At 36.3% G+C, this 25274-nt stretch overlaps 1 protein-coding gene across 2 annotated transcripts in view; it reads left to right on the top strand.

Annotated features, from left to right (window-relative positions):
• LOC125235764 (synaptotagmin-6-like) overlaps positions 1-25274 on the top strand; it is a 191913-nt gene that overhangs the window by 124381 nt on the left and 42258 nt on the right. For both annotated transcript variants that reach the window (XM_048142351.1, XM_048142350.1), the window contains exon 4: positions 9354-9497. In XM_048142351.1, coding sequence (XP_047998308.1) covers positions 9354-9497 — 144 coding nt within the window. The remainder of the gene's footprint in view (positions 1-9353; positions 9498-25274) is intronic.

Below are 25274 nucleotides of genomic sequence, written 5' to 3'. Positions count from 1 at the left end.
AAATAAGTTAACTATCTCGCTCCATAACACCGTAAACATGCATACTCGTAAACGTAACCCTTAAATTCTAGTTAAAATGTTATTTCATTACGTAAAGTCCTCGGCAAAGGCAGGGTAATTGGGAAAAGTGCCTCCAGCCTCATAACTTGGCGTTAAGCTTGAGTGCTAGCCAAGATTAAGTGCAGCATGCAATGTAAACATCGCTTGAAAGTATTTCCATCTATACAAGTTAGTTGAAAGAGCTGAGATTAAAGTTCTTTAGTATGATAACTCGATTAAGGATTCTGTGGAGGTAGCGTATAATTCTAGAGGTTGAGAAAGGTTGAAAGGTTGATATAATGTGGCTTAGTTTCAAGTTTGTTTTCATAAACAATATTCGTTTGAATTACCTTAATCCTAAAACTGAGTAGGTATTTAAAAATATTTTAAGAGGGTTACTCACGAATTAAGTCGATATAGCGTTCGACATGTTTCGATCCAATTTTCGAGAATCTTTCTCAAGAGTAGTTTTTAAATATGTGTGAGTCTCACGGGAGTTATAGAGTTAAAATTGAGTAGTTATTAAATAAAACAATCGTAAAGGAGGCCTATACTGTTAATCACTGTATTTTCTTTGTCAAGATGCTAATTTTATAACACCTACATAGACGGTTGATGAAGTATTGGTGGGTCAGATGGCAGAGTACTAGAGTAACGATCGACGATCCAGAGGCTGTGTGTGTTCAAGTCTCACTGAAGGCAATAATTTTCCACTTTTCAATTGATTCTAATGACATCGATAGCAAACGATTAGTCTGCTTGTCAAAAGAATAAATTCATTCTTTTATAGATTCATATTTAGCTGGCGACTTATCTGGAGGAAATGTCGCCAGTATCCTTGGTACAATGCCTCAAGGGCCTATTTTAGACATTAGCTAGCTTCTAAGTTTAGTCTTAGATTTAGATTTCTTTATTTCATGATAAAAATTACACTATAAATTTGTTACATGCCAAAGTTAAGTCATGTTAAAGTTAGTTTCTTATATAATTTTGTAAATATGTTCATGTTATTTTGTATATATGCCATATTAAAAACAAGTAAGATTCCACCTAAGCTACTTCATTCTAACATAGTACTGTTACACAAAAAAGGCGATAAAGGCGACATCGGTAACTATCGACCTATTAGCCTAGTGTCCCATGTCTATAAGACATTTATAAAAGTTATTGAGTGTCGTATCGCTGGACAACTTGATCGACACCAACCCCCAAACCAAGCTGGCTTCCGCCCAGGATTCTCCACCACCGACCACCTACAGACCCTCAACCAGATCATAGAGAAAGTTACTGAATACAAAATTCCCTTATACTTAGCATTTGTCGATTATTCCAAAGCTTTTGACAGTGTTACACATTCCGCCATAATAAATGCTCTCAAAAACCAAGGAATCAATTCAAACTATATAAATTTAATTAAATCCATGTATAACAATAGTACAGCTGACGTTAAGTTGCAGTCATCCGGTCCATTGTTCAAAATACAGCGAGGTGTCAAGCAAGGTGACCCACTGTCTCCAAAACTATTTACAAGCACCCTAGAGGAGATCTTTAAGAGTCTGGCAGTTTCTTGGCAGGATAGAGGAATGGTCGTCGACGACAGGAAGTTATCGAACCTCCGTTTCGCCGACGACATCGTTCTTTTTGCCCATTCCGCCACAGAACTTCAGGTTATGCTCCAAGACCTGAGTAACGCGAGCCTTCAAGTTGGACTTCAAATGAACAGAACTAAAACCCAAGTGATGACCAACAACAAGAAACGTAGTCCAGTTACAGTGGACGGGCAGCCCATACACTACGTTGACGAGTACATCTACCTGGGCCAGTTAGTCTCTTTCAGCAACAGGCAAGACAAATAAATTGAGCGCCGTGTCGAAAATGCCTGGAAGAGCTACTGGTCCATGAAAGAACTAATGAAGGGTAACCTTCCATTGTCACTGAAGCGAAAACTCGTCGACACGTGTATCCTGCCCGTCCTGACTTACGGTGCTCAAACGTGGTCACTTACAGAGAGTCAGAAGTCCAAATTGAAGGTTTGCCAACGGGCTATTGAGCGTAGTATTCTAGGTGTGAAGAGGACCGATCGTATCCGGAACACCACGCTGCGTTCAAAAACCCGCATTGCCGACGTCGGCGAGAGAACTGCCAGGCTCAAATGGGACTGGGCTGGTCACGTCTGCCACATGCATCCTGACAGATGGGCTAATACCAATTAGTCATATTAAACACCAATTGAAATCAGACCTCCAGAACGACAGGAAAGACTATTATAACCACCCGAACAACTGCCATTACACTAAAACACTATTTCCCACCTATGACGATCTCATGAAGTACATAGAAAAAACGACCCTTACCTTTGCTATAACTCAATTTTTAAGTAATCACGGCTATCACAAAACGTATCTATACAGATTTAAAATAATCACTGACAATAAATGTCCATGCGATCCAAATTCAGACATCCCACAAACAATAGACCATTTGATCTACAACTGCCCCAGATTCTCCCCAAAACGACATAATTTAATAATGACTTGCCAAAACCTAAATATTGACCCAAATAACTTACACGCCATACTCACTAAAGAATCAAGTACAGAATGTTTCCACGATTTAATAGAACACATAGTTAAAAACTTAAAATCTTTTAATGGCACATAAAATTCAATGGCATCTACGATTACCTTACACAAGTCAACAAACTTTCGACAAACAAACTCCAAACACACACTTTACACTCCACATTCACAATACACAAACACTATATCCCGGACTACACAATCACACACCCGGAAACAACGTGTATACCGATAGCGCCGAGTTTCCGAAAACATTACACTGAACAGGGTGGAGGGCTTTAGTCCGTAGGCGGCTGGAGCACGCCCAGCTGAGTCGGGCATACTGCCAGGATACCGGGTTGGCAGTATCCAATGAGGATTACCTCCACCTCTGAAAAAAAAAAAAAAATTTTTTTTTTTTCATTTTTATTTTTATTATTTTTTTTTTTTTTGAATAATATAAAAAAAGTGTAGCCACCAAGTGGATGCCACAAATAGAGCGCGAACGCGGCAGGCCCAGAAGAAGATGGAGGGATGACCTAGACACCTTCCTCACCAACTGGCCGGAAGAGGCACTAAACCGGGAGTCATGGAGGTTAGGGGGAGAGGCCTTTGCCCAGCAGTGGGACACCATTATAGGCTAGATAAAAAAAAAATGTTCATGTAAATAAAGATTATTTCTGTAATAAATACTTATAAAATTTACCTTAGAATATATTATGTATTATATCTACTTTTGAAATTACCATTTATCATTCTATAAAACCTCGATAATGTTGGTTAAGTACCTCTTATTTAAAAATTGATAATCTGAGTACTTACGCAAAGAACCTCCTCCTTTTTTGAAGTCGGTTAAAAAGGATACATTACCTGACATTTCCCTTTTGTTAATACTCGTATTATTTTTTCCCAGGTTTTTACGTAGATATAAAAAGTAAGTACTTATGCGTATAATGTAAAAAGAAAATCATATTGAATTGGGTAATAGTGCAAAAAATTGGAAAACAATAGGAGAGGCGTACCGTTTGGGATTCGGGGAAAATTGAGAACATTATGTGAATAACCTTGTACTGGTTAGTTGAAAAAATATGTAGGCACGCGTAATGAAGCAGGCACAATTAATATTTTATAATTGAAAATATGAGTTATAGGTATACGCAACTACGCAGGTACTATCAGCTGCTAAAGTGCATGGCGAATTTATCAATGAATTCATTCATAACCTATTCATTCTAACCTTGACGTTTAATTTTATTTGTGCAATGTAAATTTTATTGTTATTTAGGGCCAGTTGCATCAACCACATTTGACAGACACATCATCGTCACGCTGTAGAAGTCTATGGAACTTCCCATACTATAAAATTTAACGAATGCTTTAACAGTGACAGACGGTTTGGTGCAACTGGCCCTTATTGTTGTTAATTTTATTGTGATTATTTGTGATATTTTATGTGTGTACCTAAATTGTATGATCCCAGTTGGTCGAAATAAAGTCATTTAATTTAATTTAATTTAATAATTTCTCCATGCAATATTGCAGCTCACTGATACAAAGATACCTATATCTAACTCCGTATATACTAAGAGATAGCCTAAGAAATAAAACGGGGAATCGGGGGCACGATACATAGATACACAGAAGACGAGTAGCTAAAGGTAGATTCAATATAAAACATATTGAAATCGGTATAATTTAGTTAGGTTAGGTTAGGCTGTCGTAGAAAATTTCCAAGCAATACACCGTGTTTTTAGGGTTCCGTAGTCAACTAGGAACCCTTATAGTTTCGCTATGTCCGTCTGTCCGTCCGTCCGTCCGTCAGTCCGCGGATAATCTCAGTAACCGTTAGCACTAGAAAGCTGAAATTTAGTACAAATATGTATATCAATCACGCCGACGAAGTGGTAAAATAAAAAGTCGAAAAAAAATGTTTTGTTAGGGTACCCCCCCCCCCCCATGTAAATTGGGGACTGAATTTTTTTTCATTCCAACCCCAACGTGTGATATATGTATTGTTGGATAAGTATTTAAAAATGAATAAGGGTTTACTAAAATCTTTTTTTGATAATATTAATATTTTCGGAAATAATCGCTCCTAAAGGAAAAAAAAGTGTGAGTGTCCCCCCCCCCCTCAAACTTTGAACCATATGTTTAAAAAATATGAAAAAATCACAAAAGTAGAACTTTATAAACACTTTCTAGGAAAATTATTTTTAACTTGATAGGTTCAGTAGTTTTTGAGAAAAATACAGAAAACTACGGAACCCTACACTGGAGCGTGGCCCGACACGCTCTTGGCCGGTTTTTATTGAACTCCGTTTACTTCGGCATATAGTTAGGTCCATTATGGGAAACAGAATGGTTATAAGTAGTTAGTTTTCTTAACTTCGTATTTATTCTAAAAAAAAAACCATACACCTGCGATAGATGTTACTTCAATTGCTGTTGATAAACGTGCTTTACAATTAATTCACACTAAGTAGGTAAGTGTCAAAACTATAACATGTCAATCGCATATCAAACACACAAAGCCCGTTTCTTAACAGCAACTGAAGTAACATCTGTCGCAGGTGTATGGTATTTTGAGAAAAAAGTTAGGTACGGATTTAAAAAAAACTAACTATGCTGTTCTGTTTCCTATAATTGACCTCACTATATGCCGAAGATTAGCAGAATTTGATTGAAAACACGGTATATAACCTATAGTTGTCGTTTTATAAAACTAGAGTACTGACACACCTCGGACACTGGCGATCTAATATATGAAAGAGGCGCGTTCCTAGCACACAGTTTAAGCTCGTGTAGGTGATAGGTGAACGCGTACTATGCTTGTATGAGTGAAATATGACAGGTCGACTGTTCGTGTTTTTGACAGGCAGTAACTGTGAGGAAACCGAGAGGGGGTGGGCGGCACTTTCAGCGGGGACCGGGAGTGGCCATACTGTACGATAGTACTCTTTATTATACTGTGGTACTGATAAATCGCACGACACAACATTACCCAAAATTTTAACTTCTGATTAGCACAAACGTCTGCAATCGATGCCATTAGGCTTAGAATAAATTTAAAAGTGGAAAATGTCTGCCTTGGGTGAGACTTGAACTATCCAGAGGCCGTGAGTTCAAGTCTCACCCAAGGCAGACATTTTCCACTTTTAAATTTATTCTATTACCCAAAATATCATTTGTACTTAACCCCTCGTCAGCAACCTGTCAAATCTGTGACCTTGACATTTAAAACAATGAGTTTTTCAATTTATGTGCGAAATGTCATTTGATATTTGCCAGTCGCTTTTCGGTGAAAGAAAACATCGTGAGGAAACCGGATTTAAATTTCTCCCATGAGCCGTGGAAAATGCCGGGATAACGCAAAGAGGATGATGATGGCGTTTTAAATTCCCACGCGCGGATCCGTGTCTATTAAGCATACGAGGAAGCGCCTACTTCACGGCGAAAATTTACAATGTGGAAATTCCATTTTCCTGGCCATGTCTTAGTCTGATAAAAATCCTATAAAGTCAGCCAAGTAACAGGTTCAATTTAAATTTTTACTCACATACCAGGTTGATCCTATAAAACGGTCCTATATTTTCTAAGGCATTAACTTTGAAATTTTTATCGCTGTTATGAGATGATAAAGAGGACAGATATTTTCTTAACGCGCTATTACACTTTGTGTAAAAAACATAGAATTACGTCAATAGGCTACTCGACCCTTTTTAGGGTTCCGCAGTCAACTAGGAACCCTTATAGTTTCGCCATGTCTGTCTGTCCGTCCGTCCGTCCGTCCGTCCGCGGATAATCTCAGTAACCGTTAGCACTAGAAAGCTGAAATTTGGTACCTATATGTATATCAATCACGCCAACAAAGTGCAAAAATAAAAAATGGAAAAAAATGTTTTATTAGGGTACCCCCCTACATGTAAAGTGGGGCTGATTTTTTTTTCATTCCAACCCCAACGTGTGATATATTGTTAGATAGGTATTTAAAAATGAATAAGGGTTTACTAAGATCGTTTTTTGATAATATTAATATTTTCGGAAATAATCGCTCCTAAAGGAAAAAAAAGCGTCCCCCCCCTCTAACTTTTGAACCATATGTTTAAAAAATATGACAAAAATCACAAAAGTACAACTTTATAAATACTTTCTAGGAAAATTGTTTTGAACTTGATAGGTTCAGTAGTTTTTGAGAAAAATACGGAAAACTACGGAACCCTACACTGAGCGTGGCCCGACACGCTCTTGGCCGGTTTTTTAAAGTCTATCTCATATGATTAAGTACGGCAAAAAGGAGAGGGCCCCCGCGCTGAAACGTTTTTAGTGCAAAAGTTATCCATAACCATCCAAAGGGGTAACGCCATAAGTATTATGGGTACTTTTGCACCAGAAACGATAAGGAGCGGGGTTTAATAGTTAGTTTATTTGTAAATATTTATTTTAGGTTACCTTTTAGTTAAAGAATGATCTTGTAAACACAATAAATTGAATCTTCCGATTAAGTACTGTCCAATTAACCAAAATAAAATATTACCATATTTTATTATGACCTAACAGCAAAAAATATTTTTAAAATATACTTTTACGTAATCAGGCAAAAACAAAACAGTCATGTTAATCTATAGAATATTTGTGCATTAGGTAATTATATTCGAAAACAACATCTCTAGACTTTTAAGTATGAGGCATAAAGTTCATTATGTCAGCTGGTGATTATTTTGAAACACACATTTTTAATTGAAAATACGTAGTCATCATATACTTTTAACACCCAAAATCTATTGGTTTTTATGTCAATATTGGTTTTTATGTCAAATACTACAGAAGATAATCATTTATTGTGCTAAATTCTATATGTGTCTATTTAGTAGCCTATTTGTTTCTCCCGTCGTAACAGTAAACGTAGTAAATGTCATATACGAACATTAGTTATTTGTTATACAAGGGGGCAAAGTTGTATTTTAACGCCGAGTGTGGAACTGAAAAACGATCAAGTGAAAGGATTCTATAGTTGAACCACGAGCGAAGCGAGTGGTTCTAGAATAGAATCCTGAACTTGTGAGTTTTTTAACACACGAGAAGTAAAATACATTTGCACCCGAGTGTAACACATAACTTTTCCCCTTATTGTAGCGAGGAAACTACAACGCAAAAAAATGCGTTTATACTGCTTCCAGTATTTCCATAGCTGTGGTAAATCATCTTTATTACTAGATTTACCTACTTTCATCAATTTTAAAGCAGTTAATTTGACTCTATTCAAGGTCAAATTACTGTACCCACTAGTGGATAAAATGCGTTTTTACCCGCTGGTATTAAAGGACAAAACACGTGTTTCCGAGCTAGTGAGGGGAAAAATAAATTACCAACGCCTACAGTACTAATATTTAAAACATTTTCATATTTTTTGACGACCGGTCTGGCGCAGTCGGTAGTGACCCTGCCTGCTGCGCCGCGGTCCCGGGTTCGAATCCCGGTAAGGGCATTTATTTGTGTGATGAGCACAGATATTTGTTCCTGAGTCATGGATGTTTTCTACGTATATAAGTATTTATAAAATATTATATATATATTATAATATATCGTTGTCTGAGTACCCACAACACAAGCCTTCTTGAGCTTACCGTGGGCCTCAGTCGATCTGTGTAAGAATGACATATTTATTTATTTATTTAGGTATAGTTAACCTGTTAACGGGAAAGACTCAAAAAATCGTGAATTCAATCCTCGATTAGCCATATCGCCATCGCTATAAGAAAAAAAAAACCGATAATAAAATGGTATTTTTTTGAGATCAGTGCCGTACACATAAAGGGTTTAAACTAGTTAACATTTTATGCAGCAGTTAACAATAATTATGTTCGTTTTTAAGTAATGAATTTATTACGAACGGTAAGACTTTCAGTGGGGTAAGGGATAAATGAGAACAAATAGGCTTGATTGGCCTTGACCTTGACTTTTGGCGTACCCACAGGAGACTTGAACCTGATTGATGTGAATGAACCTTTATGAACTTGAAGAATACTAAATATTATATTTAGACTCATAACCAAAAGAGTCATCGCAGTGTATTTAAAAAAAGGTTATTTCATATTTATAAAATATTGTTTTAAAAAAACCCCGACCGCGACATAGTAAACCGATTTTCATGAAACATGGCTAAGAACACTCCCGACTAACTCAGCTTTCAGACAAAAACAAACTAAATCTAAATCGGTTCATCCGTTCGGGAGCTACGATGCCACAGACAGACACACACACAGACAGACAGACAAACAGAGACAGACAGACAGACAACTCATACGAACTCATAGAATAATCTAGGCCAGAAGCAACCTCGCACCGGAAGTATCGGGATTTGCGAGAGTTTCTGGAGTAATCGCCGCGTTAAGATTGGATGAGCACATCTGTCGCAAATTATCCTTTAATATTCGTAGGGTGATTTAATACAATCGTTATAACTCTATAATACAGAGCTTTTCAGTCGAGTACCATATTTAGGCCACCAAGCTTGCTGAGTGGCCTAATAGTACGGTACGAGAGTGAAAAGCTTAATTATATCACTATTGTATACAATACTTTTTCTATGAAAAAGAATATCAGAAATATTATACTTATTAGTTGACCAAGTGTCAAAGAATATCCAACACTGAAAAGTCAGCACTTATAGTTTAGTCTGTGGTGTCCTAATTGACAGATTAAAGTCGACGAGTAGAAAAAATCTATTACATATATAATAATAGTATTTCGTTACAGGTTCTAAGGCAAACGACGCTGCCGATCGTACCGACGCGCCTGCAGACTTTCCAGCGGCAGCTTTCCTACCGCCTGGACCTGCCTTCGATCCAGTTCAGCATCTGCAGCCTGGAGAGAGCTGACTCGTCTATTGGACTTATCAAGGTATGTACTTGTATGTGGTACGAGCCCTACGCCCGGCTAACAGGTTTTAAGAAGAAATAGTTATATACCTTACTTATAGGCTTGTGTAATGTGTAGTTCACGAACTATGAAAATCCCATCAATGACCGAAAGGAACTGAATCTTTCCGTGCTCTGTGAATCGGTCTTTGCTCCGAGTGGTCCGAGTGGACCGTAGTGGTCGCTGGTCTGACTGAACTAAATGAGCAAAAGACCTAAAAGAGCGAACTAGTTCGTTGCAGCGATTGAACGAGATCGGAGCGCTCCGATCATCGAACGAAACGGCGGAAGCCTTAATATACCTCTTCGTCGTTTTAGATGATGACGGCCCTAAATTAATAAACTTTATTGGCGAGATAAAAGTCGGTCGCCTCGACTTTTTAGGTTTTAAGAATGGATGAGGATCGCGATGTTGATAGGGCATACCTAGGCCTCTTGTCAAGAATACAATCGTTGTTCGCAGCAATATGGAAGAGTGACAGAGAGAGCTAACTACGATACGCTAGCCTTAACGACTATGTTCTTGAGTAAAGGTCTTGGGGTGATTGGTGGTAGGGCGCAAACTAATCGCTGTATCGCTGAGACGATACTGTTGAAGCAGGATTTGTGCAATCTCCGAGCCGCTAAACGCGTGTCAGAGGCCAATACTTACTTATTTAGAGTCGCTGCACCATTGAGTATTATTTATGTATCGTTAAGTTACATGAAATTTTAATACCTACTTTTCAACTTTTAGGTTACCTACTTAATATGTAAGTGCATTTTAGTTCTGAATCTAACGCTTTTGAAATAAAACTATGGAAACGGATTAAATCGCGTATAATAAATTTACAATTCATCCCGACGTTTCGAACACTTTACAGCACTCGTGGTCAACACGCGTGACCGCGTGGTCTAATGCTTTTATTTAGGTATATTTTAAAACATTATCATAAAATACATTTCTAGAGTGGACTTGAAATAACAATATACATAATTATTTACCATATACATATTTTATGTAGAATCTCTGTAATATTTCCTAAAGTCGATAAATTATAGGTAAAAACTGTGTCATGTACATAGCAATAATACTACAAGAGAGAGATAATAATACAAGAATTTCATAATGAAGATTTCCAGAAACTATGAAACTTAATTTTCGTCTGTTACCGTGGTGACTCCAAGCAGTCTCAAGTACAAATAGTATAATATTCCTTTCTTTTTCCTTTGATTGTTTATAAGAAAGCATTTCTTATAAATATATTCATGTTTCGTATTAGGTATTATTTGCTTTTAATTATTTAATATTTATGGGAATATCTTTAATAGATAAGTTACCTTATACACATACAGTCTGTACATTGTACCTACATATTGTAGGTAATAGGTACCATTTTGATAAAAAATGTTAAACAAAATAAGTGTAATAATTAAAATGAAATATTGACGATCATTGTCCCGATTGTCGTTTCAGAGAATAAGTTCATAGCCAAGAGTCTAGACCAAATTTTTGAGAGGTTCTCGCTAGGAGGTTGGTTCAACGATCAGGGGGTTACCATGAAGTATTAAAGTAGTTTAGATCAAAAGAAATGGACACGGCTATCATATATATAGCTTCGTCCCTCTCTCTCAAACTGAACGGCTTTAGTACGATAGCGATATTTTCGAGTGTTGAACACAGCGCGGATAGCGGATAGTCACTGGGAACGTAGCCGAATGGCAGAAACGCTCACGAAACGAAACGCTCGTAGATATCTATCTCTATCGCTCTTGCCACAGAGCCAGACTACCTTTCGCGGCGTTTTGTTTTCGTTTCGCGTCGTAGAAATGCCATTCGGCCACGGCACCTGAACAACGGCTTTGGTATTTTGGGCCCAGACCTGCCCCACAGATGGCGGCACTTTAGGTAAAGTTTTTTATAATGTGTTCATAATTTCATATGTATTTTATATTCAGATCGTAAAATACCTAAACTGAAAATCAAGGTGACTGCAACTTGTTTCTTTACGAAATTTCGATGGTCGTCATTTTAAGTCATAATTTAAATAAAAACAAAATAATGGCTTCCACTCCTCTCAATTGTCATGACGGGGCAGACGGGACGACCTAGGGCATATTAAGGTTGATTCAGATAATATTTACGGATTCATATTATTATTTATTGGAATTCTTTTAATCACAATCCAATAATATGTACGAATATTTGTTTTATTTAGGAGCGATCATTGGTATTTCTGATTAAATGGAAATATATATGTACATGTATTAGGTACATACCATATTGTGCGTTTATAAATTAAAAACGCAGTTGAATTGGTTGGTTTAGTGAAAAACTTACTATCTAATTAAATATTTTTTTTAAGTCGTTAAAAGTTAGGACGTTAGTTTTAATTTGGTAGGTTTTAAAAAGTTTTTAACTTTGATAATTACCCTTTTAAAGCATAGAAAAAGTTGAATAATGGTATCAAAGCTTAAAGATTTTTTTTTTAATAAGTAATTACAATATACATTCATACATACAATCATGCCTGTATCCCATCGAGGGGGGGTAGGCAAAGCATATGAAACTACTCAAATTTCAGTGCCACTCTTGGCAATGAAGGGGTACTTAAAGAAAACGAAATTGTGACGTTGCAGTGACAGGTTGCCAGCCTCGCTTACAGCTTAATTAAACCCATATCCCACAGTCTACTTCTACGACACCCACGGGAAGAAAGGGGGTGGTGAAATTAATTACAATATACAATTTGAAAATTGAGAAATGCTCCATGCAAACTTCTACCCCCATTTTAGGGAAGTGGTGGGTTAGAAACAGACAAAAAGTAGATTTTGTAACTCTCCATCTCTTCAACTATCTTCACTTAAAAAATCGCGTCAATTCATCGCTTCGTTTTGCCGTGAAAGACGGACAAACAAACACGTACACGTATCCGTATCCATACTATAATATTATAAATGGGAAACTGTGTGTGTCTGTTTGTTTTTTCGTCTTTCACGGCAGAACTAATCGACGAATTGACGTGATTTTTTAAGTGGAGACAATTAAAGGGATGGAGAGTGACATAGGCTACTTTTTGTCTCTTCGTAACGCGAGCGAAGCTGCGGGAAAAAGCTAGTAATACTAATAAAGAATGGATAATATCCAACGAGGATTACCTCCACTACGAAAAAAGAGTTAAGAGTGAATATAAAATAACGTGCATTTATCACGACTCTTATTAAGCCACAGCCCGGCTTTATACGTCACATAATTACAAGCTACAAGCTTTAATCAAGCCTTTGTGTCTTGCTGTAAGCTGCTAGTTTTTAGCTTATTTTGTATAATTACTGCTTTTGTCACTGTTTTCGTTTCCTTGTAATTTCAAATCAAAGACTGTTTGAAGAGTCTAATTATGTGACCGCCTAAGAACGTGCAAAAAGTAAATGGCGCCACGAAAATAAATGCCTTGTTGCCGATTATACTTGTAGATGGCGTTAAGTGTTACTTCCGATATAGATTTATGGCTCGAAAGTGACATGTGAGTGGTCGCATTTTTAAGTATGGGATTGTATAATCTTCTTATAATAAACTAGCTTTTGCCCGCGGTTTCACTCGCGTTTGAAAGAGGCAAAAAGTAGCTTATGTCACTCTCCATCCCTTCAACTATCGCCACAAAAAATCACGACAATTCGTCGCTCCCTTGTGCCGTGAAGGACGGACACACAAACAGACACACACACTTAAAATAAATAATAATCTATGGTTATTCTTACAAACTGATTTTTTTGATATAATTCTAAAGAATAACATTATTTCAGTTTATATATAAGGATTGAGGAGAAGAGAAAAAGAGGAGGGGCGGAAAAATGTTGGCAAATATTAACTGACAAGAATCAGAGCGTTTCGGAGCAACGTTTCCCCACTCAAAAATGTCAACTTCCTGCAATATCTAATTAAAAGTCCCTAACTAGATGAAACAATGGCTTGTCACGTCCATTGTAAGTGCCTTTCCTGACGAGTCATTTCCAAACGCCCACGCACAACCGACCTATTTCAATGTTATTGTGTCAACGAGTGAGGATGCTGACTCCGGGAGCTGTAGACCTTTGCAACATGCTTAGAAAACGCAAAAGTGAAAAATACTTAGTTCTTAAAGTCATTATTACCTACAGTCAAGTTACCAATATTATTATAGTTTTAAACGCCATACGATATTGACACTTAAGCCATTTATGGCCATTTACTCATTTTATAAAAAAATTGGATCGACAAAAATGTTTGGTTAATCATAAAATCTGATTACTTACAAAATTTCATGACAATCGGTTGAGAATTGCGACCTGTAGAGCAGAACATCCGGACATACAAAAGAAAATCGAGTTAAACCGTAGATTCATTATTTACAATCGATTTAAGGTGGATGTACCACTGCTCGACAGGTTAAGGGAAAATATTTATGTGTTTCGTGATATTACGATAATTTACCCATCTATACAAAACATATCCATCTTTTTTGGGAGATGTGACCTTTAACTTTGTTAAATGCAATTAGTTTCATACAGTGATAATATAAAAAAATCTCAAAATTAAATAAAACGTAAGTCAATACGCTTGTCCGAATAACTGACAGGTGCTTTTGCTGGCAGTCCTAATAGGTGACATCTAAGTATGATTCAGGAAAAACAGTAAAAAACAAGTGTTTTGGGTTAAAATTTACTACAAAATTAAATAATTTAATAAAAAAAAAACGTATTCTGTTGATAACATTTACTTTTTACGTGTTACATTTATGTAATAAAATAGAATAAGTCGGCTCCGCATTTTGAGCAAAATAAATTATGTATTAACTTTATTGGACAAGGTTGCTCGAGGGATACCAAATTTCTTTGCTGCCGAGGCGATGGACGAACCCCTTAACACATCTTCTATGGCCTTTTCTAAATCTTTTTGAGAATATCTCTTCCACTGACCTTTATCAGGCGGCATTTCTGAAAATATACCCAAAGTTTTGTGAAAAATGACATGTCAAGCACTACCCAAAGAAATTATACAGATTTCACTACATTTAACGAGAAAACATATCAATAAAACCGAAAAATATATACAAAAAACTGTCTATGTGCATGTAATTTGTTTTTTTCAGTAAAGTTAATGTGACTTACAGAAAAATATGCTGATAATATGAAACTGTAAACGATTCGTTTTGGCTACTTTAATCGTGATATCCTGAAAAAACAGCTCGACAAACATTGGGACTTGGAAAATAACGTAACAGTCCCAATAAATGCCAGCCGTGTCGAGTTTTAGACTTGCGACGGTTTTCAGTCCTAATAAATGACACGCTTGTTTATCACAGTAACAATGAACGAAATCGACATTTAATTACTTAAATATCTTCCCGCACATTCTAGCACCAACACAATTATAGAATATCTTCACAACTTACCGTGAAAGTATTTTAAATAAGTCAGCAAATACGAGCAAAGCTTAACCAAATCGCTAACAAAATTGAGAGATTGATTGCTCATGACAATGTCATCACATATATTATTCATTAATTGAAAAAAGTTTCTATATTTTATAATATGGCGTATGGAATGTGAAGGCTACAAACATTTCTCATCTAATAAATCTAATTGCGATCAATGTAACGGTAATCTTATCTTATTAATCGCTATTTAAACCATGGGTGACGAGTACTAGTACCGCGTCGAGCACTAGTACATCCACCTTATTACTGCAATTATTTACACATATATCTATTCACGCCTGTATTACCATGAGGGGTAGACAGAGCACGTGAAATTCTTCAAGTTTCAGTGTCACGTTTTAGTAACCGAAATTGTGACATCGCTTTGATAGGCTGCCAGACTTTCACTTACGCGAAAAAATGTAAACAAAATCTACCCGCGAAATGCTCCATAATTATGTAATTTTAGGTTAAATGAAAACATTGTACAACCAAATACGAAGGTTTAAGAGAGGTGACGGATACGCATGGTTATTTGTTTAAATTACCAACAAATGTTGTAAACTAATAACTATCGGAAAATATACAAATTATTTGTTAACGTTCTTTTAACTAAGTAAAACTACACACTAAGTATAGTAGCGAACATAATGAAAAATGTCAAACTAGGTAAAACAATGGCCCAGTCACGTCGATTGTCTGGGCCTTCCCTGACGAGCGTTTCCGAACGCCCACACAAACCGACCTAATTCAATGTGTCAACAAGTGTGGGGAGCTGTCACACGGCTTTTGTTTGGGTAATTAACTGGAAAGGTAGTCTAGATGTTTTCTTGTGTGGGTGATTCATGGTTTAAAAATTAAAATTTTGAATAAACCCCCGACCGCGACATAGTAGACCGAATTTCATGAAACATGGCTAAGAACACTCCCGAGTTACTCAGCTTTCAGACAAAAAAAAACTAAATCCAAATCGGTTCATCCGTTCGGGAGCTACGATGCCACAGACAGACACACACACACAGACAGACAGACAGACAAACAGACAGACAGACAAACACACACAAAAAAGACACGTCAACCTTATAACACCCGGGGGTTTAAAATGTGTTAAGAAATAAACATTTTACAAAGGTTTCACAATTTCTAAGGGTCCTGATGGCTGTCTTACTGTAATAAAATTAATCGAATAATAAATATATACATACACATTCACGACTGTATTCCATAAAGGGGTAGGCTGAGCACATCAAATTACTCAAGTTTCAGTGCCACTCTTGGCAATTAGGGGTTGAAAGATAGCGAAATTGTGACATTGCTGTGACAGGTCACCAGCTGCATTGCGCCACAATTTAACTCATATCCCACAGACGACTTCTACGAAACTCACGGGAAGAAAGAGGATGGTGAAATTCTTAGCCCGTCACCACACGGGTAACGGGTCATTAGATAGATAGATAAGTAACTTTATACGGAATAACGTTACACGAACTCTGCGTATGAACTTCACTACGAGCATTAACAATGCTAACAGCGTATCCATATCCTGGCAGCAAGTGTGGTCGCGCGATATAGTATTTTGCAACTGGTGGTTAAAAGAGGTCAAAAAAGGTGAGTGGCGTTGGTAACAATTTGAGGCGAAGCCGAAAATTGTTAATAAAGACGCCACGAGCATTTTTTGACTCAGTTAAACACTGTTGCATACAATACTTTTTCTACGACCAAGCACTTTGAAAGAAAATTATAAATTCAATAAATACCTACTTTCAGATATCTTAGTTATCTAGTGGACCGCCTACCATTTTGAATATGCAGTTTCAGTGCAAACATGAAAATAAAACTGTCTATGATATGGTTCTCTGAAGCCTGGCCACTAAGACGAATCGAGCCGCGTCGAATCGGGTTCTCATTCGCCAATGAACGCAGCAGAAAACGAACGAGACTAGACTGCGAATGCCAGGCTTTATCTGACATTCTAAGGTTGGCAACAATGTATTTTATACAATATTTTAATTTTCTACGATGAAGTGATTGGTTTGTTAAGTTGGTAGCAATGTGTTACAGAACTTTAAAAGCTATATCGTGCTACTGTTACAAAATGTTTTCAGGGTATAGACTAGATAGACTTGTCCTGACATCTTTTATGTAGGGTTTTAAAGTTCTATGCACGACCTTGTAACTCACGAATAACAGTACGGGAGCACAGAATATATAATAGTACAAGTACAGAAGGCCCACTGCTTTGATGTTTACGAAATGCCGCCTTTTTAAATACCTACAAAATTCTTAAAAAGAAATGAGCCGCACGTGCGCGGCGTCCGGTGATAGGGTTACCAATGGATCCAAACGAATTAATACTCACATAAAATGTTATACTATTATATTCAAGTTTTGGGTACTTTCTAGGTATATAAGGACTGTATCGTTAATTATAGGGACAAAACAAACCTCGTCTAAATGTTGACATGTGCATAATTTTGTATTATTATGGTCCGAGAGTATGATCTGAAGGTATTGGTAAGTACTATTTGATATAAGAAGGTCTGCTATTTTTTTTATTTTAGGGACTTTATGGTACTTTCATTAAGGTCTAGCAAATAAATTTCGGACAACCCCTAATCTGGCTTAATTTGAGAATATCTCAAAGACTCTTTGTACGATTTCGACAAACAAAGGTTAATATGCTGCCAAAATATATTTTTTAAGAGTCCTCTTCATGGTTGTTCAATTGGGTACTTGCAGAATAAATGCGGTGAATTTATATAATTTAAAAAAACGCATTTTTGAGCAACGTTCCGGATTGCCGTAAATTTTTGATACAAGCAGGATGAGAGAAATAGATAAAAAAAATTAGGCATAGGCCAATGTCTAATAGACATTCATGGTGTTTGAACAGTGCCTAAACCAAATCGATATAAACAGTGTATGATAGTTAATTTCGACATCAAAGTCGGAGTTAGCGTAAGCGCCATGCCACATTCTCTAAATGGCCGCCATACACAGATCATGAACTTTATTTTTTTTAAATAACAGTGGCTAGACTATGTCTAGATATTCTGCTTTGTGGATCATGTGTCGTTGAGGTTCGCACTGTACAATATTTTTTCGCAATTGTGTCGTCTTGTACGCACTTTGTGAATTTTCTAGTAGCATTTGTCCGAAATCGTAATTGGTACTCGGGAGGATTAAGTCAATGCTGTCTAAACCACATGCTTTACGTCGACTTTTAGGACAAAATGCGTACCTTATTATGTGCCTTATTAAAGCCCATGTCTTGTTATAAGAAAAAAAATATAATAGCAAATAAATACGGCTACTCAAAGTTGTCTCCATATTTAACGATACAGTCTTTATACTGTATTTATATATTTTTGTTCAAGTTCCAACATCACAAGCCTTATGTATTGAACTTTTCCGAGGGACTTAATCAGTAGTAGATCTGTGTAAGAATGTCCTATGGTATTCAATATGTTATTTTATTCAATATGTCTATTTAACTAAGTATTATTAGCCATTCCACACGCGGACATCGCTTAAAAAAACCTCGCGACGTAAAATAACAATAGAAAGTGCGAACGTGCATTCCGTGAGAACGCGCGCCACCCCTGAGTAGGCCGCGAACTCGCGGCCGCCAGGATGTACTTGTAGCGCGGCGATAGAATCGCGGAGTGAGCCGCCCCTGACGGGAGTAGAAAAAATGATAAAACATCAGGCCGTCCCTATCGCACTATTTGGAAGTTCAATATGGACGGCCGGATGTTTTATCATTTATCGCGCGACCATGCTTGCCTGCCAGATTCCTGCCGGTTCTTAGTATGCATCCACGCGTCTATAACAGAATCTTACATTACTCGCTATACCAGCCTGGATCTCGGTTCAGGCTTCATTTAGACTGTCCAAGAAGTTTCATTAGATAGATTTCGAATGCGGTATTTGTTTAGTCAACTTTATAGGACTATCATCATCATAAGGCCTCTTACATCTTGACAGATGATTTAAGCAGCATCTGAATGCGAGAGACAACGCCTCTTGTGACTATATAGACCTATCCGGGAGCGAAATGCACGTCTGCATTTTGTACACGTAAATTGAGGCCCCACCGCCGAGGAGAGAGTATCGCGACTGTGTCATACGGCTATGTCTTGAAACTAGGTGTTGTCGTGGGTTTCTCTACCTTTTGCGACGATACTTGGAGAAGTATCGTCGCAAAAGGTAGAGAAACCCACGACATTTGTAATACGTGGGGGGAATTTGCATCGAACCGCAATGAGTGGAGACTCATTGCGGTTCGATGCAAGTTCCACCCCCTATGCCGAACGCAACCATTGGACTATACTTGTGTTTAAAAAGACAGGAGTTTGTATATACTCGTAAACTATGTTTCTCGTTCGTATTTGATTGAGATGTCATGGAAACTAATAAGAAAACGTAATTTGAATACATTTGAAAAGTTTTGGGCGTAAAAGCCATCAGCACGTGTTACCTCGTGAAATATAGGCTTCAATGTTATGTTGTATAAACATACATATTATATAAGGAACCTTGGGAACACGTGGCGTTTATTACGTAGAAAAACATCATAAAGTTACCATGTATCTTCTGAGAATTGAAGAAATAAATAAAATAACAAGAATTCATTTTATGGCACGAGGCCGTAATAGGTAACAACGTTATGAAAAATGTTAAAAAAAATCATAAATACAACGCGTTTTTAAACCGTTAATTTAGGAGGCAGCAGGAGTGTTTATTTCTTCATGCAAAATTACTTACTGGAAAAATAATGAATTATTAGAAGCGTTTTCAATTCACCACAAATTAATAAATATTATCAATATCTGTTATGCCATTATTATAATGTTGATGCCTATAACTCTGTACTTTTAGGCATTTAAAAAACTTAAACAAATAAATTGTACATTTTCAGGAATTTACAATTTTTTTTTTGTTAAAAACCAAAAAGCGGATCTGTCACTGAGATACCTGTTTTTAACCTCCTTATTTTGGTCGTGTAATCTTTTCATCTACCTTCAACTGGTATAAAAAGCATTTCAGGGTAGATTTTTATTAAATTTATTTATATACTTACCTGAAGATGACTATAAGGCCTGATTTAGACGGCGTGAGAACTCGCATGCGATTTTAGTTACATTGCGGGATGTTGAGTTTACATACAATTTTGCACAGCCATCAAATACCGCAATGTAATAAAACTCGTATGCGAGTTCTCGTACCATCTAAATGGGCCCTAATGCTGTAATCGCTTACCATCATGCCATTCGTGTCTATGTTTGCTGCATAAATCTTAAATGATATCTGACGAGAGATAATTGACATAGAAATTATCTCAAAATCTGAATACTATCGGATTCTACCATTTAATCCCATAAAGAGTTTTGTGTTAAACCTTCCCTTTGAGCAGTCGCAGGCGACAATGGACCTGAGCACAAAACAGATTGCCTTCGTCATCAATCTTCGACAGAGATGGATATCCGATATGTTACAATCTTTGACCTTTTATAGTTAATATACAATATATAAACAAGTTTAGAATAAAGACTGTCCATGCAACACCAAAATGGCGTTTCAACTTATGAAGACAACAATAATACGAGTTCTGTGTTCTGTAGATTGTCACATTTTTCCTGTAGGCTAAACTATGCTATTGGGAAATCGTGAAACAAACTGTAATTGAACCTAATTACGATACCTACTCTTTTAGACACACGTGAACTATGTAAATACTTACAAAAATTATACTATTAAATACATATCTATTTATATTATAAGTCATAGAATTGGATAAAAAACAAAAAAAAGTTCTATACTGTTAAATACGTATACGACGATATTTCATTTGGATAAGCAGTCTTTCCGAATTTTACCGCTTAGCGCGCTGTGCGCTGTTTTAAATCTTATACTAATTGAAGCGTTTCGTTGTACTAGAGGCTCAGTATGTTGTCAAAGCCATAGCCATTGCTGGTCTTTATTATTTACATATCACTGCAGGTAGCTTCGATTTTATTTTCGAGGTTTGTCGTTTGATACGGGTTGGCATGAATGGGGCTGTAATAATAGGAACGTTATACCTACCAATGTTTTATCGTATATATGGGTCTTATATTTATGTCAAAATGTGCATTGTTGTTCGTATCTTACGAAATCTCAGACGAAGGATACTATAGACTTGACGCAAGCGTACACCCGTAAGGGGCATATATAGAATAATGGAGCGAATTTAAGAATCACTTTAAAAATGGCTGACAGTTTACCATAAACAACCTACGTAATTTGGGCGGATAATATTATAAGCTTGACAAGTCACGTCCTTATTGTTTGCCACAAACTCGTTTGTGGCAACGGCGGAAAAGTGAAACTATGACAAAGACAAAAAATAACATTTTGCTCTCTGTCACACTTATTATAATTTGTAGGTGACCATCTCGTTCGGTAGTGGTATTATTATTTGGCTGTCTAGTCTATAGTATCCTTTATTTAAGTACGAAATAGATAGATACCAGTGTTCAGGTGACGTTGAAGTGTTGAATATTATTCAATAAATAAGCATTGACGACGCCCGCCAGGGATGGCCAAGGATAAGCGGCGGGGCGTGGAGTAGTTCTTCTTCTATTGCTTACGTCACAGCTACACTCGTACACTCAGTTCAGCCTTACTTGTCCAATCATGTAAACAAACACTGCTGGAAAACATTATCTCAATTTTCTCTGGAATTACACATTAACAATCACTTAAAATGTTATTATACACTTAAATAAACTCACGAAGTATTGAAATCAATCAAAAAACTACTGAATAATATCATTTCTAGAACGATTTTCATCAATAATTGTAATTACGAACGGATGACTTATCCTCCTGGATCCTGAAGGTATTAAATCTGGAAAAACTGTATTTTTTTTTGAAAAATCGATTTAATAAGTAACCAGTAACGTAGGAAAAATAGTAAAAAAAATCATAGTGTTTTCCCCTCGATTTTTCCTTATGGGCTCAGGCGAGTACATGGGGACTTTGTCCTCACTCGAGACACCAAACAAATAAAACAAAATACTACAGAAATCAACTTTAATTACATAAAAAAAATATATAAAATACTTATTATTTTAAAACTATATTATTTCAGTCTGAAATAAATCGAAATTCTATGAATCTTGCATAATAAACACAAGAAAATACTTCTGTTGGTACTTAATAGTACAGGCAAAAAATAAAATTTTGGTTTGATATTAAACTCTTCTGGAATAAATTGTGTAGGTACTATTAGTATATTAGTACATGTGTAAAAAAAGGTACGTAAGTTGCATATTAAGCAAATTACTTGAATGAAAACTAAACTAGAAATTACAGTAACAATTTTCCTTACTAAATAAATAACATTTTATGGCTGACATTTCTTAGGACATTTTTATATTATCTTAACATATAGTTTAGTTTTAATTCAGTACCTAACTTTAATCTTCAGTTTTAGATTTCATAGGACATTTTTATCCTACCTTATAGATTAAGCTTTAATTAAGTAACTTAAATTCTCAGTCTTACATTGATTAGTACTTTGGTCTTACATTAAACTTTAGTTTTTAGTACATGTGTTTTTCGGTATCAGTGACTAGTGAAGATAATTATTTTGTATCTTAATTTTATTAACAATACAAAATAATAAGACTCACAATATTGACTTTTGTTTGGTATGGAATTCAGTATACATAACAGTTTCTCTGAATAGTTAGACACGGATACCCAAAGAAGTAGTACCAAATGCTCTAGCCATAATTTAGAGCATGTGGTTTTACTCTTCTTTTTCCAGTTTGAAGGCATCCTTGTTTGCTTTTCAGTCATCATAGGCATATGACGAGCCATTTTGCTGATGAAGTCTAAATGAAGAAGATGCATGTGCAATCTCCATTTTCGTCTCTTTATCTTTTGGAGCCAGTTCACCCTCAGAAACATCTTCTTCATCTGATAACTTATTCTATCTGATAACTTCTGATATATATCTTCTTCTTTCCTCTATTCGACAGTTTTTTAAGCCTGAAAATCGGAATTAAAATGTAATCAACTTTTATGTGAAATAAAAAATCTTACATTATTGAGACCGGTTGTACTCGTCCGAGAACATAACTTACTTGTTTAAATCCGCTAGTACTCACACGAGTACATAAACTTCAGAGCTATATAAAACCAAAGTTTTTTAACTATATGGATGAAATTTACTTACTGGCATATGAAATACATTATATATTTATTAATTAAATTCAAATAAAAATATATAATTAGACTTTCAATGAGATAAATTCGGATTTACTTACCGCGGGACACCGTGTAGCCGATAGTGACAGATGTCAAAGCCGCACTGATCGCTGATTGGCCATCTGAGGCCAGGTGTTTGTTTTATTTGGTTGACAGTTTCGTTCGGTAACGTTCTATGCCTACAAACTTGTTGTGCTGCTTTGATATTTCACAGGAGATTTTTTTTTATCTTATGTCCTCAAGTGAGGACCGGGGGATCCAGGAGGATAAAAAACTCCTGACATTACGAAGTCTAGATTGTCTATGAGTCGCAATGTTGGGATGACAACTTATCGTTATGAACGATCGATATTAACGTTACAGTTTGTATAGCTTGGAAAAAATGCGTTGATATTAACTACAATAATTTATCAGACTTTTAACCAACTTCTTTACGTAGAAGGAGGAGGTTCTGTATTGTATAGACAGATAAAGACTAAGAAAAAACGTACCTCAAAGCCCTAGAGAAAAAGGTACGGTGACCTAGTTGGCGTTACACTATAGGGCAACGCTCGACTAGATGGCGCTAATATTAATATTTGACATTTTAACACAGCTAATAATATGGGCCAAATTGTCAAGACTGAGGTTCGAAAGTTTTAAGCTTGTGTCGAGAGATGGCAGTATATGCACTATGAGTACACATTTTACTTTGACAGTAACTCCCAATAATACTCGATCCTCTTTGGTACAGCTCAAGGAAGTACCTACTGAAGCTTCCATTAAGTATCACTCTTAGCAATAATTTATTGAACGAATGCATGGAACCTGTTTTAAATGATTTTTATTAATTTTATTCCGTTATTGTGCAAAACAATGTGCCGTCACCACTAGACATTAACTTTTGTGTTATTCTTAAGATCCTTTCGCACTTAAATAATAATTAATTTTTATTTAAGAAACCAAAAAAAAAGCGTTTTTAACAATAGGCTTAGTAAATACTACATAGCTACTATCGATAAACCTAACGACGGCATTAAAGGAAAACAAAAAAAAACACGGTCCATTGCATTTTGGCGCTTTTGAATGTTGATACGACAATTACAATATGCCAATTGCTTTTCGAAACAGTTGTTTCATTTTACAAATAAAACTTTTCCACCGCAATGCCAATAACGGTAATAAATAAACATATCTTGTCTGCCGTTTCTGATCGAAAACAAACAAACGTTGTGTTTGATTTGGACATCGTCCTTGTTTCTAGGTCCCTAATATCTCGGTAGGCACCTACTGACAATTTTCCGAGATACGCAGTAGGAAAAAGTTCGACGAGTTCCATTTAATTTGATTTATGATTATATACATTTATGTATAGTACATTACATCAGAGGCCGGGAAAATGAGGATTTCCGGCCAAGTGGGTATATACGGATAGGAATACGAGGCCGGGAATCCGTTTTCACGCCGAGGCATGTATAGTGCTTTTCTCAAACATACAATGAAATAAAAAAAAAATGCTCTAAAGGACAATATTTTATAAAAAAAAGTTACTTTGCAGGCCTAGGCCTAAAAAATAATATGAAATCCCTTTACAATCCTCTCGAGTTGTTGCGCCCAAAAAGCGATACTTCCCAGCCCATTTTAAGGAACGTAAAGACAATATTTCATTGCATGTTTGAGAAAAGGTATATTAACTGCTTAAAAAAAGTCTATTCCCTATACAGGGTGTTTCAATGAATGTAATACAAAACATGTTTTTCAAACTCAACCTGTACATTTCGCGACGATCGCTTTTTAGGGTTCCATGCCGTACCTAACCTTATCGATTCAAACTTTGGAAAGTTATTTTAGTCTCAATTTGTGTCCCACTGTGGGCAAAGGCCTCCCCTGCCTTTCTCCAATCTTTTTTATCCCACAGGTAAGCATCGTACTCATCCCGATGAAACGCATCCATGTCTTTTCCACCATCTTTTTCTCGGTCTGTCTCTGCTCGGACTACACCGGGAGAACAACCAACAAATCTTTGTAAAATTATATTTAAATATTTCCCTAAACATTAGTTTACTTATTTTTTTATTGGGCATCAAGAA

This window comes from Leguminivora glycinivorella, chromosome 18, assembly GCF_023078275.1.
Source record: "Leguminivora glycinivorella isolate SPB_JAAS2020 chromosome 18, LegGlyc_1.1, whole genome shotgun sequence".
Taxonomy (NCBI): domain Eukaryota; kingdom Metazoa; phylum Arthropoda; class Insecta; order Lepidoptera; family Tortricidae; genus Leguminivora; species Leguminivora glycinivorella.
The sequence above is the reverse complement of the archived record's forward strand: the minus strand, read 5'-3'. Positions and strand labels throughout refer to the sequence as shown.